The sequence below is a fragment of the Lissotriton helveticus genome, chromosome 11 (assembly GCF_964261635.1).
Source record: "Lissotriton helveticus chromosome 11, aLisHel1.1, whole genome shotgun sequence".
Classification (NCBI taxonomy): domain Eukaryota; kingdom Metazoa; phylum Chordata; class Amphibia; order Caudata; family Salamandridae; genus Lissotriton; species Lissotriton helveticus.
In genome coordinates, this window is record NC_136072.1 from 703,707,353 (window position 1) to 703,726,872 (window position 19,520).

A 19,520-nucleotide genomic window follows, 5' to 3' on the forward strand; every position below is an offset into this window, starting at 1 on the left:
TTACATGAACACAAAGCCAGGCCACAGACTCCAAGGCTTTCGTTACCAAAACTCCAGGATGCTAGACTACTTTAAGCGCCGTGTTCAAGATTGTAATCACTTGTGAAGTTCCTTTGGGGATGTGCTAATTTAGAACAGCAGGATGCGAGCCGGGTGTTACCTCGAGAACAACAACAAACCCCCCCAAAAACAAAGTCACTGGAAGAAAATACTAACACTAGAAACCTGATGCTTTTTCGCTAAACTTAAACAATCCCACTGAACGAAAATACTAACACTAGAAACGTGATGTTTTTTTAACAAAAATTATTTACTTCACATAACCATGTCTAGTATTTCACAACTTCCCTCTACAGCGTGGTATTTAAAATCGGCCTATTCTACGTCGACGCTTGTACAGACTAAAGATTTCTTATGTTGCCTTCAGTGGAACATTTCCGATGTTGCCTTCTTTTGGATAACTACCATATTTCTTATACACACACATTAAGGGGCGCATCCGCAGCAGCCTCACCCTCACTCACCCTCACTCACCCTCAACCCCTCATGCTATTTTGAAGGGTAACTTGGAGCAGACAGTTCAAGTCGAATTACGGTAAGGCCACTCAGCCACGCAACGCCACTCAGCCACGCAACGCCACTCAACGCCACTCACCCACGCAACGCCACTCACCCGCAACGCCACTCACCCACTCACCCACGCAACGCCACTCCCCCACGCAACGCCACTCACCCACGCAACGCCACTCACCCACGCAACGCCACTCACCCACGCAACGCCACTCAGCCACGTAACGCCACTCAGCCACGCAACGCCACTCACACACGCAACGCCACTCACACACGCAACGCCACTCACCCACGCAACGCCACTCAGCCACGCAACGCCACTCAGCCACGCAACGCCACTCACACGCAACGCCACTCACACACGCAACGCCACTCACACACGCAAGGCCACTCACACGCAACGCCACACACACACGCAACGCCACACACACGCCACTTACGCAGCAATGTTCACGATTTTCATAATAAAACGAAGAACACAACTTTTATGGCAAACATTGCATCCGGCCTCTGACCCGTTCAGCACCACACCTGTCTTTACATTTATTTTTTGCCAAAGAAAATCATCGACCATCTTTCTCATTCACTCAATGTATTTTCACGTTGGCACACACACATTTATGGACGCATCCGCAGCAATTTTCAGTATTTTCATACTAAACATAAACGCCACAACTTTGAGCCAGTATATTACAAGAGTTGTATGTTTAAAAGTGAAACTTTGTATACTTTGGATGCTTTATATATGCCATTTTTAAGTGTAACTTCGAGCAGACAGTTGAAGTGTCATTACACTAACGTAAAAAAAAAAGGCCCTTTGCTTTGTCAGTTCCGAGCAAAATCTTATGTGGCCTTAAGGGAGTTGCCCAGGGAAGTCTACTGGCGCGCCAATGTCGAAACTCCATCTGCATACACATTCAAACATTCACACTTCCAAGTCGCGCACATCAGCTAGTGTGACTTTTCCTTGGGGCAAGGGAAGGACTAAAAGCTTTGATCCTTTCTTAAACCAAAAAAAAAAATATATATTCTTGCATCGTTACCCCCTATTTAAGCAGAGGGACGGGTCACTTTAAGTCATACTCTCTTTTTACCTGCGAGGACAGAACTTCGACTTACAGAACGGCGCTGTACTTGCTGCTATCGACCAACAGCCACTGAAAATTTACGGCATTCAATCTTAGAACGTAAGTGCATGCAAGTTTTATTTCTATACATCTAAGGGACAGTATTGATACATTTACTTGCGTTTATTACAACTGTTACTATATCAACATCGCACCTCTGTTAAATTATTCTGCGACATGTTTGTTTGCAAATCTACATTTTCTATGGTAATACTTAGCAAAGGACTACGTAATTTCTCAAACAGGTCATACCTTTGTTTAAACCAACCGATACATATTGTTTTTTTTATCGTTATCTCTTGTAGGTTATTGGTACGCTTTCAACATTTCCTTGATAGGGGCAAAGAAACTGCGCACCAACATATATCATGTAAGTACAGCCAACTGTTCACTCTTCTACACAATTTTTACTTCCGTTCCTAACACTCCGACTCGCCACACAGAACATTCCTTCCAATAATTCAAGGCACAACATAAGTTTGACACACACCCATTCTTTCTTATATTTAATGCAACACAGTAACTACTCCTAATTACAACATGACACACACACCTTTTTACGTCTGTTACTATTACCTTTTCACGCACACACGGTTAAGAACACATACTATATAACACGCACGGCGAATTGAGTGCAACCACAACAGAACACTCCTTACTATTTTTTTCACTGCTTCACAGCAATACAGTAAACAGGATGATCGGACTGAACAGTGAACAGAGCTCCAGCTTACACTACTCACACACACCTTGTCAGATTATCTGTCAAGATTACATGCATACCGCTTCCATTCTCTGATTAAATGTAACACAGTAACCAGTGCAAGTTACAAGATGACACATACCCACCCTTTTTTTTACATCTATTACTATTAACTTTTCATGCACACACTGTTAGGAACACATACTATATCACACGCACGCCGAAATGAGTGCGACCACATTAGAACACTCATTATGCTTTCATTTACAGCTTCATAGCAAAACAGTAAACTGGATGATTGTACTCAAGAGTCAACAGAGCTGCATCTTACACTAATCACACACAGCCTGTCACATTAGGCAAAACACTGACTGCCACCCTTATACAGCACGTGCGACTCAAACGCAATCTAAGATCATAGCACTTCGCCACTACAGCACCAAACTTTCAGGAACAACTTCAAATTGCACATTTATTTGTACGCAAACAGGCTACACTTTACAACATTCACCCGCAGCTTTACTGGCACACATTAAGTAATCCAAGTTACTAGCTGACACACGAAAACATCCGCTCGTACAACTACTAGTATTACCTTTCCACAAACACGCACCCAATAACACATTAGCCAGGATTTGCGGCCTACAAAAATAAACACTTCACTTTACAGTTACTACACTATTCCCAGGCACATTGTATCATTCGGGAGAATAGTACAGCCATAAACCGTTCGCAACACTTCGCCACACCACAAAAAAATTTTCATGCACACATTCCACGAACAAGGGCACTTTCACACACACCATCTATTACATGGCTACTCACAATCTTTCTCTCAGGGGACAAATTTAATGTTTACTTTGTGTCCAAGGACCGCATCGGTGGGGGCAGGGTCAGTGGTTAAGGGTCGGGGCTACAGCAACAACATAAAACTGGCCATGAGGTTAATCACAGGACCCTGCAGCCGAAGGCTTCGTCCACTGAGCCCTCCCGGCATACACATAATTTTCTCGCTCTTTCTCTCTTCGTCTCCCTCCCTCTCTATAGCACACTAATCACACACACCCTGTCACATTAGGGAAAACACTTCATCTTACACTAATCACACACAGCCTGTCACATTAGGCAAAACACTGACTGCCACCCTTATACAGCACGTGCAACTCCTACGCAATGTAACATCATAGCACTTCGCCACTACAGCACCAAACTTTCAGTCAGAACTTCTAATTGCACATTAATGTGCACGTAAACAGGCAACACTTTACAAAATTTACGCAGAATGCATTCATTCGCAGCTTTACTTGCACAGTTAGTAATCCAAGTTACAAGCTGACACACGGAAACAGCCGCTCGTACAACTACTAGTATTACATTTTCACAATCACACATCCAATAACACATTAGCCAGGATTAGCTGCCTACCCAAAATAAAACTTGACCTTACACTTAATACACTATTCACAGGCACATTGGAACATTAGGGGGAATAGTACAGTCATAATCCGTTCGCAACACTTCGCCACACCACAACAAACTTTTCATACACACGATCAAGGGGACTTTCGCCCACACCCTCTATTACATGGCTACTCACAAGCTTTCTCGCAGGTGAATAATTTACTGTTTACTTTGTGTCCAAGGACCGCGTCGGTGGGGGCAGGGTTAGTGGTTAAGGGTCGGGGCGACAGCAACAACATAAAACTGACCATGAAGTTAATCACAGGACCCTGCAGCCGAAGGCTTCGTGCACTGAGCCCTCCCGGCATACACATAATTTTATCGCTCTCTTTCTCTCGCGCTCTCCCTACATCTATAGCTCCCCCTCCCTCTCTCCTGTCTTCCTCTGTCTCACTCTAACTGTGTTCCTCCCTCTGTCTCACTCCCCCTCTCTTTTTCCTCCTCTCTCCCTCCCTCTCCGTCTCGCAGCTTAGATTCACGTTTCTGCCTGTTTCACTCTCTCTTCCAACTCTCACCCCCCTCTCCATTTACTTACACAAATCTCGCAGATACCCCAAGCAGCGGTGCACGCAGTACCAATCCTTCTGTTATGCCACATCTCGCAGCTTAGATTCTTTCGCTCTTTCTTTTAACTCTCCACGTTTCTGCCTGTTTCACTCTCTCTTTTAACTCTCACCCCCCTCTCCATTTACTTACACAAATCTCGCAGATACCCCAAGCAGCGGTGCACGCAGTACCAATCCTTCTGTTATGCCACATCTCGCAGCTTAGATTCATTCGCTCTTTCTTTTAACTCTCCACGTTTCTGCCTGTTTCACTCTCTCTTTTAACTCTCACCCCCCTCTCCATTTACTTACACAAATCTCGCAGATACCCCAAGCAGCGGTGCACGCAGTACCAATCCTTCTGTTATGCCACATCTCGCAGCTTAGATTCATTCCCTCTTTCTTTTAACTCCCCACGTTTCTGCCTGTTTTACTCTCTCTTCCAACTCTCACCCCCCTCTCCATTTACTTACACAAATCTCGCAGATACCCCAAGCTGCGGTGCACGCAGTACCAATCCTTCTGTTATGCCACATCTCGCAGCTTACATTCATTCGCTCTTTCTTTTAACTCTCCACGTTTCTGCCTGTTTCACTCTCTCTTTTAACTCTCACCCCCCTCTCCATTTACGTTTCTGACTGTTTCACTCAGCCACGCAACGCCACTCAGCCACGCAACGCCACTCAGCCACGCAACGCCACTCACCCACGCAACGCCACTCACCCACGCAACGCCACTCACCCACGCAACGCCACTCAGCCACGCAACGCCACTCAGCCACGCAACGCCACTCAGCCACGCAACGCCACTCAGCCACGCAACGCCACTCACCCACGCAACGCCACTCACCCACGCAACGCCACTCAGCCACGCAACGCCACTCACCCACGCAACGCCACTCACCCACGCAACGCCACTCACCCACGCAACGCCACTCAGCCACGCAACGCCACTCACCCACGCAACGCCACTCACCCACGCAACGCCACTCACCCACGCAACGCCACTCAGCCACACAACGCCACTCAGCCACGCAACGCCACTCACACACGCCACTCACACACGCAACGCCACGCACACATGCAACGCCACTCAGCCACGCACTGCCACTCTGCCACGCAACGCCACTCAGCCACGCAACGCCACTCACACACGCAACGCCACTCACACACGCAACGCCACTCACACACGCAACGCCACTCACACACGCAACGCCACTCACCCACGCAACGTCACTCACCCACGCAACGCCACTCACCCACGCAACGCCACTCACCCACGCAACGCCACTCAGCCACGCAACGCCACTCAGCCACGCAACGCCACTCAGCCACGCAACGCCACTCACACACGCCACTCACACACGCAACGCCACGCACACATGCAACGCCACTCAGCCACGCAACGCCACTCAGCCACGCAACGCCACTCAGCCACGCCACTCAGCCACGCAACGCCACTCAGCCACGCAACGCCACTCACATACGCAACGCCACTCACACACGCAACGCCACTCAGCCACGCAACGCCACTCAGTGAATAATTTACTGTTTACTTTGTGTCCAAGGAACGCGTCGGTGTGGGCAGGGTTAGTGGTTAAGGGTCGGGGCAACAGCTACAACATAAAACTGACCATGAAGTTAATCACAGGACCCTGCAGCCGAAGGCTTCGTGCACTGAGCCCTCCCGGCATACACATAATTTTATCGCTCTCTTTCTCTCGCGGTCTCCCTACATCTCTATAGCTCTCTCTCCCTCTCTATAGCTCCCCCTCCCTCTCTCCTGTCTTCCTCTGTCTCACTCTAACTGTGTTCCTCCCTCTGTCTCACTCCCCCTCTCTTTTTCCTCCTCTCTCCCTCCCTCTCCGTCTCCCTCCCTATCACCCTGCATCTCACTCCCTTTCTCTTCCTCTCCCTCCATTTCCCTTCCTTTCCCTAACTTTCCCTTCCTCTCTGTTTTTGTATATAACTCTCCATTTGTCTCCCCTTTATTCCCTCTCTATCTTTCTACATTACTTGCACACTAACTGGGTACATTTTCAATATTACACGCACAGCGCATTCATTCTCAGATTCAATGCAACACATTAACCAGTCCAAGTTACAAGATAACACACACACATTTTTTTACGTCTCTCAGTATGAACTTTTCACGCACTCACTCACTCTCTCTCTGTCCCCCTTTTCCTAACACTCCCTCTCTCTCCCTCTATCATCTCACCCTGCCTGTGTGCCACCCGTGGCGCATACACTCACAGCAGCACTAGAGCTCTTAACAGGTCTTTAAAACACTATTTACATGTTAATGTGCCCTTTATGGGAAAAATTCGAAAAAATCTCTTCTAAACATTATGTATTTTTTTTCTCCTTTCAGATTATTAAAACAACAACAAAAGAAACAGAAGTTAAGGTAAATACTACTTTGCCACTTAGTTTAAAATTTTTTAAAAGTTCTGACCTTACAGTCCCCAAAAAAATTTGTTAGTTCACAAACCTTCTTAATTTACATTTGTTGATAACAACATTTCAGTATAACTTATAAAATGCAGAGATGCTTGAAAGCAAGTTACCATCAAGGGAATAGCAAATTTAATAGCAAATCACAAGGTAAGCAATGCTTACCAAATAGTGCTTTTGCTGTCTTGCACAATTTATGCAAGCCAGTAACTACTTGGAACTCTAATGATCTGCATTATATCATGGACCGTGGGGACGCTTTATATCTCCAAATGCATTCTATTAACAACGAAACACTTATGCATCCAGATGACCTGCCAAGGTATATAGACCACAATCAAGAGATATATTCACTTTTGCTACGGAATGCTTACTACGGTGATGTCCTTAAACGTTTTGATAAAGCCTACCCAGATATTAGCACAGCATTAAATGTTACTATTAATAAGCACTGTGGTGTTCTACTTTGTATGAATGTTTATGTAATAGCTATTTTCAAACATATGCAATCATACTTTGTATTTGATTCACATAGTAGGGACCATGAAGGCATGCCTCATTCAAACGGAACATGTGTTACAATTGCATTTAATTCGTTTGAAGGCCTAATTCAATATGTTATGAAACTAGCATATAACTTTACACATCAGGCTGAGCAATGTGTCCAATTTGAATTAACACCAATAGATATAAAAGTCATTCAAAGGAAATCCTTTACAAAAGCACTTACTGTGCATAAAAAAAATAGTCACCTACCGCAAGAAAGAAAAATTTGGGTACATACTACTGAATGTACTCCTAATCAGACGATAACATCAACATCAATGTCTTCTGATGATTTACTGAATAAAAGTAAGGGAGGGAATAGCAATAGTAATCATTTAGCACAATTACCAGGTAATAGTAAAGCTATACAGGGAACAAATAAACAGTCTCGGAAAAGAAAAAGGGATTCAAGTACATGTCCAACTAAAGTTGTACAAAGAAAAAAAGTTAATACAGCTGAAGAAGACATTACCAACAGTCAACTAAGTGCTACTGATAATAACATCCCCATCTTCACGCAGGGCCAAAGACAGAAACGAGGTAAACAAATCCATACAATCATTCGCAAATTCCACCGGGAAATATTGCATGGCCCAGAGTACATTTGTACTCTTTGCAATCAACTGTGGCATAAACAAACGTTGCAAAATATACACAGTGTTAGCCAATCTGAAATTTTCAACAAGTGTAACATTAGTAACAAGAAAACCAATTTTATATGTAAGACTTGCTATTATTACATTCGCAAAAACAAAATACCACCATGTTCTATTGTAAATGGCATGGGCTTCCCAAATGTACCAGTTGAATTAGAATTATATGATTTAGAAGAAAGATTAGTTTCACCTAGGATACCATTCTTACAAATTCGGAGTCTGCCACGCGGTTTTCAAAAATCATTATCAGGAGCAGTAGTTAATGTACCTGCAGATGTTATGACAACTGTTACAATTTTACCAAGGCAAATTAATGACGCCATGACAATCCCAGTGAAATTAAAAAGGAAATTAATCTATAAATCATATACACATTATGAGAATATTAGACCAAATACAGTAAAAAAGGCAGCTACTTGGCTAGCTAAAAATAGTACAATGTTTAATGAATATGGTGTTACGATTAACCCTGACTGGGAGTATATACCTCCAGAAATAGAATCTCACAATGAGACTTCTGAGACAAACAATTCATCTGATAGTTCTGACAACATAGAAGCTGGGAATTTGGATACTATGTTAACAAATGAAACTATTACTAGTAATTCGCTGAATGTGTTAAGTTTCGCTCCAGCTGAACATAACACGCCAAGAGGTTTATATGAGGATAAAGATTCAGAGTTTTTGGCTTTCCCTACTATTTTTTGTGGTGAACGAAGGCCTAACAATAAGGAAAGACACATACCGGTACATTATAGTACTATTTGCCAAGCAGAGTTAAGGAGTTATGATAGAAGAGTCGCTAAATCTATTAGTAATATGTTTTTTAAACTGAAGAAATTACATATTAAGCAGATCCATGGTAAAATCAACATTTCCATCAGAAAACATTTTACAGATGGGAATAAAATAACTGCTAAAGACATTAAATGTAATATTGCCAATGTTTTTCAGTTTAATGAGGGGTACAAAGTATTAAAAACTATACGCAGTTCACCTCCATATTGGGAAGGTTGCAAAAAAGATATTTTTGCAATGATAAGGCAACTTGGCATACCCACTTTCTTTTTGACTTTATCTGCTGCTGAAACAAAATGGCACCATTTAATAAATATACTATTGAGAGTTAGAAACTTAAAGGAATGTACAGAGGAAGAATTCTTAAACATGTCTTGGGAAACTAAAAGTAAATTAATACAAGAAGATCCAATAACATGTGCAAGACAGTTTGACTATCAAGTTAGGAAATTCTTTAATTGTGTTTTGCTGAATGGCACTAATCCAATTGGGGAAATAGTAGACTACTTTTACAGAGTCGAATTCCAACAAAGAGGTTCTCCACATATACATGCATTACTCTGGGTAAACAAAGCACCATTGTATGGTGTTTCACCAGTCGAAGAAGTCAATAGCTTTATTGACAAATATATCACTTGTCATAAGTCTGAGGACCCTGTTTTACAACCGTTAATAAATCTACAAAGGCATGGTCACACCAAAAATTGCAGACGTAAACAGCAACGGACATGCAAATATCAATATCCCAAATATCCAATGTCAAGAACGCTCATATTAGAGCCATTAACACTTGAGGAGACAAATAAGCAATGGCAAGATAATATGAAAATAATACATGAAGCTATGAATAATACTACTTTTAATACACTTTCTTTTGAGGACTTTTTAGAGTTCATTAAAATGGATGATAAAGAATATATTACTTCTATACAAACTAGCTTACAAAAAACAACTATTTTTTTAAAAAGAACACCAGGCGAATGCTTCATCAATAACTACAATAGTACTCTTTTAGAAGCTTGGCGAGCAAACATAGACTTGCAGTTTATACTAGACCCTTATGCTTGTGCAGTCTATATTATCTCATATATCAGTAAATCGCAAAGAGGAATTAGCAAACTTCTAGCGCAAGCTGCTAAAGAGGTAACAAGCAATAGTAATATCAAAGATCAACTTAAACAAATAGGAAACAAATTCCTCAACTGCACAGAAATTAGTGCTCAAGAAGCAGCATATCTAATTCTTCAAATACCATTACGGAAAAGCTCACGATCATTTGTATTTATTAATACTAGCCGTCCAGAGAAAAGAACTTATTTAATGCGCGATATCGAAACTATTAATAACTTGCCCGAAAATTCAACTGACATTCAATGTGAAAATATTATTATTAAGTACTGCAAACGGCCACAATCATTAGAGATGTGCACGTTAGCAGACTATGCGGCTGATTTCAACTATGTGAAGAAAAAAACACATGGGAAAGAAATAAATGATTGCGAAGATTTACTTGCAGAACAAAACTTTTACAGCTCAGATGAGGAAGAATTAGAAATAGAATGTAGTCACGGAAATAAACAACAAAAGAAACAGAATTATGATTATGCTTTAAATAAGCGCAGACAAGGGAAAATAATACGCTTTTGCAGATTTAGCAAAAATAATGAACCAGAAGAGTATTATAGAGAAATATTAATGTTGCACTATCCATGGAGGGAAGAAGAAAAAATACTAATCAACAAGGAAACTTACTATGAGAGGTATCTGGAAGTTAAATCATTTGTTGACACACAACTAAAAATCTATAACAAACAGCATGGCGAAGTTACAAACATTATTCATGAACAGTGTCATGAAAATGTAATTTCACCTCCTCTATCACCAACTGTTAATATACAGACAGAAGACCAAAATCCAGAACATAATAATAGATATGATTTGGCTCTAGATTTAGGAATTAGAACTACAACTGAAGAACAAAGCTTAACTAACGTTATTTTACCCAATGAAAAATACCAACAACTTATGCAAAACTTAACGGAGGAACAACTTAATTTTGTTTACCATCACTTGCATTGGTTTAAAACTACAAGCACTCCATGCTATACTTTTTGCACTGGAGGGGCTGGTGTTGGGAAAAGTTTTGTAATATCTGCACTATATCAAACTTTACTACGCTATTATAACACTAAGGCCGGTGAAAATCCAGATAATGTTTATATCTTACTTACTGCTCCAACAGGAAAGGCTGCCCATAATATTAATGGAAAAACACTGCATAGCACTTTCAAAATACCTGTGTCGCAAAGTTTGACTTATAAACAACTGAGTCATGAACATAGAACTGCTCTACAAATGGAAATGATGCATGTTAGAGTTGTTATTATTGATGAAATTTCAATGGTAGGACACAATATGTTGAATTTTATACATAACAGGCTTCAAGAAATTAAATCATCTAATGAACCATTTGGAGGAATTTCTATTTTAGCCATTGGTGACTTTTACCAATTAAAACCTGTATTTGACAGATACATTTTTCAGGATTCTACACAAATGTATGGTCCTTTAAGTGCTAACTTATGGAAAGAACATTTTAAAATTTTTGAATTAACAAAAATTATGCGCCAAAAAGAAGATCTACAATTTGCTGAATTACTAAACCGATTGAGAGAAGGCAAGCATACTGAGGAAGATATTTCACAAATTAAGCAAAGGGAAATACAACCTGATGAGACTTTATTAGAAACAATTCCATATATCATGTCAACTAATCTAGAAGTTAATGAAATTAACCAAAAGGTTTTAGAACAACATTGCAAAGATTATCCAGTCTACATAACAGTAGCAAGCGATACCGTCAGTTCAGATTTGTCTGAAAATGTGAAAAAAACGATTCTTAAGCAACTGCCCAAAGATCCACAGAAAACAATGGGCCTTTCACATACATTACACATTGCCTTACAACTTCGTTATGATTTAAGTTGCAATGTGGATGTCAATGATGGTTTAACAAATGGCGCAACTGGTGTTGTACAATTAGTTGAATTGATTAACAATACACCTATTATCGTTTGGTTGTTATTTGACAATCCCACTATAGGACAAACAACCAGACAACAATATAAACACTTATTTCATTCACAAATACAAAATACATGGACACCAATACATGCTATAGCTAGACATTTCCAATACACTAAAAAATTTATTACCATTATACGCAAGCAATTTCCTTTACGCCAAGCATCAGCACGCACTATACATCGCACACAAGGTGCAACTCTCGAACCACTTTATATACACTTTAATAACAGCAAGATTCATCATTTGCATTATGTTGCTATTAGCAGGGCAAAATCAATACAAAATGTATATGTACACAATTTTGATGAACGTAAAATTGTAGTACATCCACAAGTTAATGAGGAAATGCACAGATTAAGGACAGAAATGCCACTTGAAATACATATCCCACAGTTACATACATACAGTGCACATTTCAATATCATTGCACACAATATCAGATCACTACAGAAAAAATTTTCATCTATGGTAGCGGATAGCAATATATTACAAGCAGACATTATTTGCTTAACTGAGATCAACACTACAAGAAATGCTACAGCTAATGATTTCACGATAGAACAATATCATCACATTATATTTGATAAATTTCATACATACAACACAAACCATGGAATGATTATGTACTACAAAAAAGATTTATTTATATTGCCTATTTATGAGACACTTGAAGGGATTGACATTTTACATTTTACTCTACAGATTGGTAACACAGATTACCTTATTATTATTTTATACAGACCACCCCTAAAAAGTATAACTTCTCTTTTTGATTTCATCACAAATATTACGGATTTTTACCCCACACACAAATTCATTATTATAGGTGATTTCAATGTGGATGTATCTCAACAAAATGCAAACAGCAAGCAATTACTTGGATTCTTTGAAACGCAATTACAATGTCAACAACTCATTAACAGTTACACAACTAACTACCAATCCATTTTAGATCATATATATACAAATGTCCAACTACACAACTATGGTACTTTAGAATGCTATTACAGTGATCATAAAGCAATATGGGTTTGTATTTAACATGTTATGTCACATTTTCTATTTCAGATGATGTCTATTGAAGAAATTATGAACATTAATACCGATGACAACAAACCATACCAGAAACCAATAAGAGTTAATGTCATCAACTGCTCAGGGAAAACTACGTACAAAAATGCTAAACAAGAGCAGAAAATTTTATTCCATTTGGCTTTAGCAGATAAAACTGGAACAATAAAATGTACTTGTTACCAAGAAAATTTATATGAGCAAACGAAAAATAACTGTGGACTACTGATACGAAACTTTATTATCAAAAACAAAACAATTTTAATTACAAAACAAACTAAAGTAACCAAATTTCCTGCAATGGCAATCGAGGATGGCCTGATCCAACAAGCAAACAACATTTTGCATCCGCCTGCACCATCGGCTTCTCCCATCAAGGAAATAAAACGGGCAAGTCTAAAAAGCCTGATGACCGTTTCAGGGACAATAATTGCCGTAAGTATGAACACAAACATGTCATCATGTCAACTAAAAAAAAATATTGTCTCGCATTTGAAAAGTTGGACTTATTAGTATTGTAAATGACATATCTTATTTATTTTTTACTTTTTTAAATTGCAAGTCTAAATAGCACACCTATGTCATGTGACAGGCAGACCTGCTCTTAGGGCAGGTATGCTTGCCACATGGCACCTGTGCCCTTTTTGGGGATGCCAGAGGGTGTCAAAGTGACACCCCCTGCACCCTTCTGAATTCTTTAATTACCGATTCGGTAAATAACAAATCGATAATGCCTAATCATTCCTATGGGCTTCAAAGCCCATAGGAATGAATGGGCATTACCTATTCGGTATTTACCGATTCGGTATTTTAAGAATTGTTAAGGATTCGGTACGAATACAGATGTTGGGACCTACATACCATTTACCCATTTTTAAATACCAAATCGGTATTATTCGGTATTTCAAAATAGGTAAATGGGATTTACCTACATCGTGCCCTTAGTAACTTCACTAACAAGCTCAAAAAAGGTTGCATTATACACTCTTTCACACTATGTTGAAAGTAAGAGTTTTGGGAAATATAATAGGCCAGTGCTTTGGGCTATACTACAAATTCAAGTACTCTCCACAAAGCCTTTTTTTAAAAAAAAAATGCAATATGGTAGAAAGGATGTTCATTTGGGTCGTGAAATCTAATACATTATATTGCCAGTCATACAACGCACTACTACTATGTGGTTTTACTGTCACTATTTTATAGATTTGCTCTTTTTGGGTTTCCCAAAAGAACGCAAAGACTGTCTTTACATCAATGCCTCACCCTCAGTCACCCTGACTCACCCTCAACACCCCACCCTCACTCTCCCTCAACACCTCACCCTCAACAATTCACCCTTAATGCCTCACTCACCCTCAATCTCACTCAACATCAATCACCCTCAACACCTCCTCCTCACTCACCCTCAATCACCCTCACTAGCCCTCAACACCTCACACTCAAAAACTCTACACTTCTCCCTCAACTACTCACTCACCCTCACTCTCACTCAACACTTCAACACCTCAGCCTCACCCTCAACATCAATCACTCACCCTCACTCACCCTCATCCTTACTCACCCTCAACTTCTCACCCTCACTCACCCTCAACACCTCACCCTCACTCACCCTCAACACCTCACCCTCTACAATTCCCCCTTAATGCCTCACTCACCCTCAATCTCACTCACCCTCAATCACCCTCAACACCTCCCACTCACTCACCCTCACTCACCCTCACTAGCCCTCAACACCTCCCCCTCAAAAATTCTACACTTCTCCCTCAACTCCTCAGTCACCCTCACTCTCACTCAACACCTCAACACATCAGCCTCACCCTCAACAACTCACCCTCACTCAATCACCCTTACTCACCCACACTCACACTCATCCTTACTCACCCTCAACTTTTCACCCTCAATCTCTCACCCTCAACACTCCCTCACTCTCACTCACCCTAAACACCTCACCCTAACTCAGCCTCACTCACACTCACCCTCACATAACACCTCATCTTCACTCATCCTCACTCACCCTCAAACCCACCCTCACTCACCCTAACCCTCACTCACCCGCAACACCTCACACTCAATCACTCACCCTCACCCTCACCCTCACTCATGTCATCATATGTACTAAAAAAATGCATACTTGCCTTACACACACAGTACACCCAAGCAGCGGTGTACGCACTACCAATCCTTCTGTTATGCCACATCGCGCAGCTTACATTCCTTCGCTCTTTCTTCTAACTCTCCACGTTTCTGCCTGTTTCACTCTCTCTTCCAACTCTCACCCCCGGCTCAATTTACTTACACAAATCTCGCAGATACCACAAGCAGCGGTGCACGCACTACCAATCCTTCTGTTATGCCACATCTCGCAGCTTAGATTCCTTCGCTCTTTCTTCTAACTCTCCACGTTTCTGCCTGTTTCACTCTCTCTTCCAACTCTCACCCCCCTCTCCATTTACTTACACAAATCTCGCAGATACCCCAAGCAGCGGTGCACGCACTACCAATCCTTCCGTTATGCCAGATCTCACAATCTTCCATCACACATGGAGCTGGTACAGCACAGGCAACGGCAATGCAAGCTTCACTCAAACACGGAGCAGGTACAGCACAGGCAACAGCAGTGCAATCTTCCCTTACACATGGAACAGGTACAGCACCGACAGCAGCAGTGCAAGCTTCCCTCACACACAGATCAGGTACACCACAGGCAGCAGCAGTGCAAGCTTCCCTCACACATAGATCAGGTACAGCACAGGCGGCAGCAGTGCAAGCTTCCCTTACACATGGAACAGGTACACCACCGACAGCAGCAGTGCAAGCTTCCCTCACACACCGTCACACACCCTCAGCTTCACACACCCTCACTCACCCTCACACACACACACACACACACACATACAACAACAAAAATAAGAATAGAAATAAACTATCCTAATCCACACTCTAACTCCTAGATTGAAATCCTGAGTCCTAATTCACCCTACAAATACACTCTTTCACTCTATGTAGAAAGTACGCGTTTTGAAAACTATAATATGCCAGCGCTTTGCTGTATACTACAAATACAAGTACTCTCTACAAAGCCATTTTTTGCAATAAATATTGCTATCATTTAGGAAGGATGTTCATTTGGGTCGCTAAATATAATACATTATATGGGCATTCATACAACGCACTAATAATATGTGTTTTTACAGTCACTATTTTATACAATGCTTACTTTTTCTTTAGGAAGAGAACGCAAACACTGTGTTTACCTCAATGCCTCACCCTTAGTCACCCTCACTCATCCTCAAAACGTCACCCTGACTCACCCTCAACACCTCACCCTCAACACTTCAGCCTCAACGCCTCACTCACCCTCAATCTCACTCACCCTCAATCACACTAAACTCCTCACCCTAACTCACCCTCACTAGCCATCAACACCTCCCCCTCAAAAACTTTACCATTCTCCCTCAACTCCTCAGTCAACCTCACTCTCACTCAACACCTCAGCCTCACCCTCAGCCTCACCCTCACTCACCCTCAACACCTCACCCTCACTCACTCACCCTCACTCACCCACACTCCCCCTCATCCTTACTCACCCTCAACTTCTCAACATCAATCACCCTCAATCTCTCACCCTCAACTCCTCACCCTAAATGACACTCACTCAGCCTCACTCACACTCACCCTCATCCTTACTCACCCTCAACTTCTCACCCTCACTCACCTTCAATCTCTCACCCTCACCCTCTCACCCTCGCTCACCCTCACTCACCCTCACTTACATTCACCCTCACACTCACGTAACACCTCATCCTCACTCACCCTCACTCACCATCAACTCCTCACCCTCACTCACTATCAACACCTCACACTCAATAACTCACCCTCACCCATGTCATCATGTCTACTTAAAAAATGCATAGTTGACTTACACACACATTACACCTTTAGTAACTTCAATAAGTAACTCAAAAAAATTAGAATTATACACTCTTCACACATAGTAGCAAGTATGACTTTTGGAAACTAAAAGATGGCAGTGCTTTGGTGTATACTACAAACACAAGTACTCTCTACAAAGCCATTTTTTCAAATAAACAATTCAATCTTTTAGAAAGGATGTTCATTTGGGTCGTTAAATGTGATACATTATATTGCCTTTCATACAAGGCACTAGCAATATGTGTTTTTACAGTCACTATTTAATAGAATGCTTTCTTTTTGTGTAGGAAGAGGATGCAAAGACTGTGTTTATCAATGGGCAAGATACCCCACTCAAATCGATTACAATAAAAGATGCAACTGATGATATAAAAGTGACACTGTGGAGAGAAGCGTCACAATTTAAAATACATATTGGGAAATATGTTACCCTGACTCACGTCACTGTACATGAATTCAATTGCCAAAAAATATTGAATACAACGCGCCATAGCAAAATGGAGGTAAGCACAACAAACAAAACTTTTGTCAACTATCTCTGCTCAGCCACTCTTGGACTTTCACCCAGTCTTGCCCTTTCACCCACTCTGCCCCTTGCACCCACTCTGGACCTTTTACATTTCACCCACTTGGGACCTTTCACCCACTCGGGAGCTTTCACCCACTCGGGAACTTTCACCCACTCGGGACCTTTCAACAACTCTGGCCCTTTCACACACTCTAGGCCTATCACCCACTCTAGACTTATCACCCACTCTACACTTATCACCCACTCTAGACCTATCACCCACTCTAGACCTATCACCCACTCTCGACCTATCACCCACTCAAACCCTATCAACAACAGGGACCCTTTCACCTACTCAGTCCATTTCACCCAATCTGGCACTTTCAACCACTCTGTTCCTTTCACCCACTATAGGCCTTACACAAAACATAAAGTATACAAATTTAAAAACTAATTGTTGCTTTTGTTTTCTCTCAACAGGTAACAGCCCCACCAGAGGAAAAGATGGACATTCTAATTTATGGTGTTGAAAGCTCTACAGAGCAAAATAGTATTATCACAATAAAAGTGACAAACACAGACGAATATCAATCTATGCCCATCGAAAACCAGATCTTAATTAAATGGTTTATGTTAGATGAGGAAGTTGACAACATCGGAGATGCCCTTGTCCACTTTTTGCCACAAACTTTTGAAGTTGTCTTTTGTAATGGCCAAATCATAAAGATTCTGCACGAAAAAAACGATGACATATGTTCTGACTAAATTTTGCATGTTGCCAGGATATCTTATTTTTGTACAAAGTTAAACAATAAAATTATTATTTTTTTTTTAAATAAATAAATAAGTGTGGGATACAAATTTTACAACTTCTATGGTATTTTTTGCTATACAAAAGGCAAATTGTAAGTAATACACTCAATTTATACAACATAGTCACACCCACATACAACATTCAGCCTATCCATTTGACATTACAAACACATATACAAAATACACATACTTTGTAGCTTGCACGCACTACAGTAGTATGTATGAATGAGACTGTTGTTGTGCTAAATACGCCTGTGCTGGTGCCGAGTTATGCTGTGTTGTTGCTCAATGTTACTGTGGGGGGGCCGAATGATAAGGTGGTATTGCTGCGTGTTGCATTGGTGGACATCACAAATTAGGTTGTTGTGAGAATTGCAACTGTTGTTGGGATGAGTTATGCTGTGGTGGTAATAGTTGAACACTAACAAACCACAACTCATCATCAACACATCACAACAACAGCATTAGGAAGCACCACACTAACATCACTCATCAACACACCAACATCACTCTACACCACCACAACAGCATCATTCTACTACAACAACATACAAAAACACAAACACACTTCACATTAAAATAACTATTCACACATGCAAAACACTCACATTTGCCAATCACACCCTCACTCACACTCACTCAGCCTCAACTCATCACCCACCCTCAATTACACTCACTTGCCCTCAACACCTCACCCTTACTCTCCCTCAACACCTCACCCTCACTCACCCTCAACACATCACCATCACCCTCAACCACCTTCAATCACCATCAACACCTCACCCTCACTCACCCTCAACACCGCACCCTCAAACCTTCAATCACCCTCACTCTCAACACCTCTCCCTCACTCACCCTCAACGCCTCTACCTCACTCACCTTCAGCCATTCACCACCTCACCCTCAATCACCGTCATCCTCACTCACACTCAAGACTTCATCCTCACTCACCCTCAACACATCTGCCTCAATTACCCTCAACCACACTTACCCCCAACACACTATCACACTAAAACAACACACAAACACTTACCACCACTGCACCACTTCACTCACCCTCAACACCTCACCCTTAAACTCTCACTCAAACTAACTCTCACTCATCCTCAATAACATACAACACCTCAACCACACTCAGCCTCAAATCCTCAATAACACTCAGCCCCTCACCCTCACTCACCCTCAACACCTCACCCTCAATTACAATCAACACCTCACCCTCACTCACCCTCACTCATCCTCACTC

General features: G+C 41.4%; 1 protein-coding gene across 2 annotated transcripts; it reads left to right on the forward strand.

Annotated features, from left to right (window-relative positions):
- The first annotated feature begins 1,832 nt into the window (after positions 1 to 1,832).
- Positions 1,833 to 18,252, forward strand: LOC144791106 (uncharacterized). Of its 2 annotated transcripts, XM_078665771.1 has the most exons (5): positions 1,833 to 2,067; positions 6,780 to 6,815; positions 13,018 to 13,455; positions 17,241 to 17,456; positions 17,942 to 18,252. In XM_078665771.1, exons 3-5 carry the CDS (start codon positions 13,018 to 13,020, stop codon positions 18,224 to 18,226), a joined length of 939 nt encoding a protein of 312 aa, XP_078521897.1. In that variant the 5' UTR covers positions 1,833 to 2,067; positions 6,780 to 6,815; the 3' UTR covers positions 18,227 to 18,252. The 2 variants fall into 2 exon arrangements, with proteins under 2 accessions (XP_078521897.1, XP_078521896.1); XM_078665770.1 differs by lacking the exons at positions 1,833 to 2,067; positions 6,780 to 6,815 and having other exon boundaries at positions 12,836 to 13,455.
- Positions 18,253 to 19,520: the final 1,268 nt, after the last annotated feature.

Excerpts from the sequence above, each read along its gene's own strand:
- LOC144791106 (XM_078665770.1), top strand. The coding sequence starts at position 12,997 with ATGTCACATTTTCTATTTCAGATGATGTCTATTGAAGAAATTATGAAC. Across the intron at positions 13,456-17,240 it reads TTTCAGGGACAATAATTGCC|GAAGAGGATGCAAAGACTGT; the intron begins GTAAGTATGAAC and ends CTTTTTGTGTAG. Across the intron at positions 17,457-17,941 it reads CGCGCCATAGCAAAATGGAG|GTAACAGCCCCACCAGAGGA; the intron begins GTAAGCACAACA and ends TTCTCTCAACAG.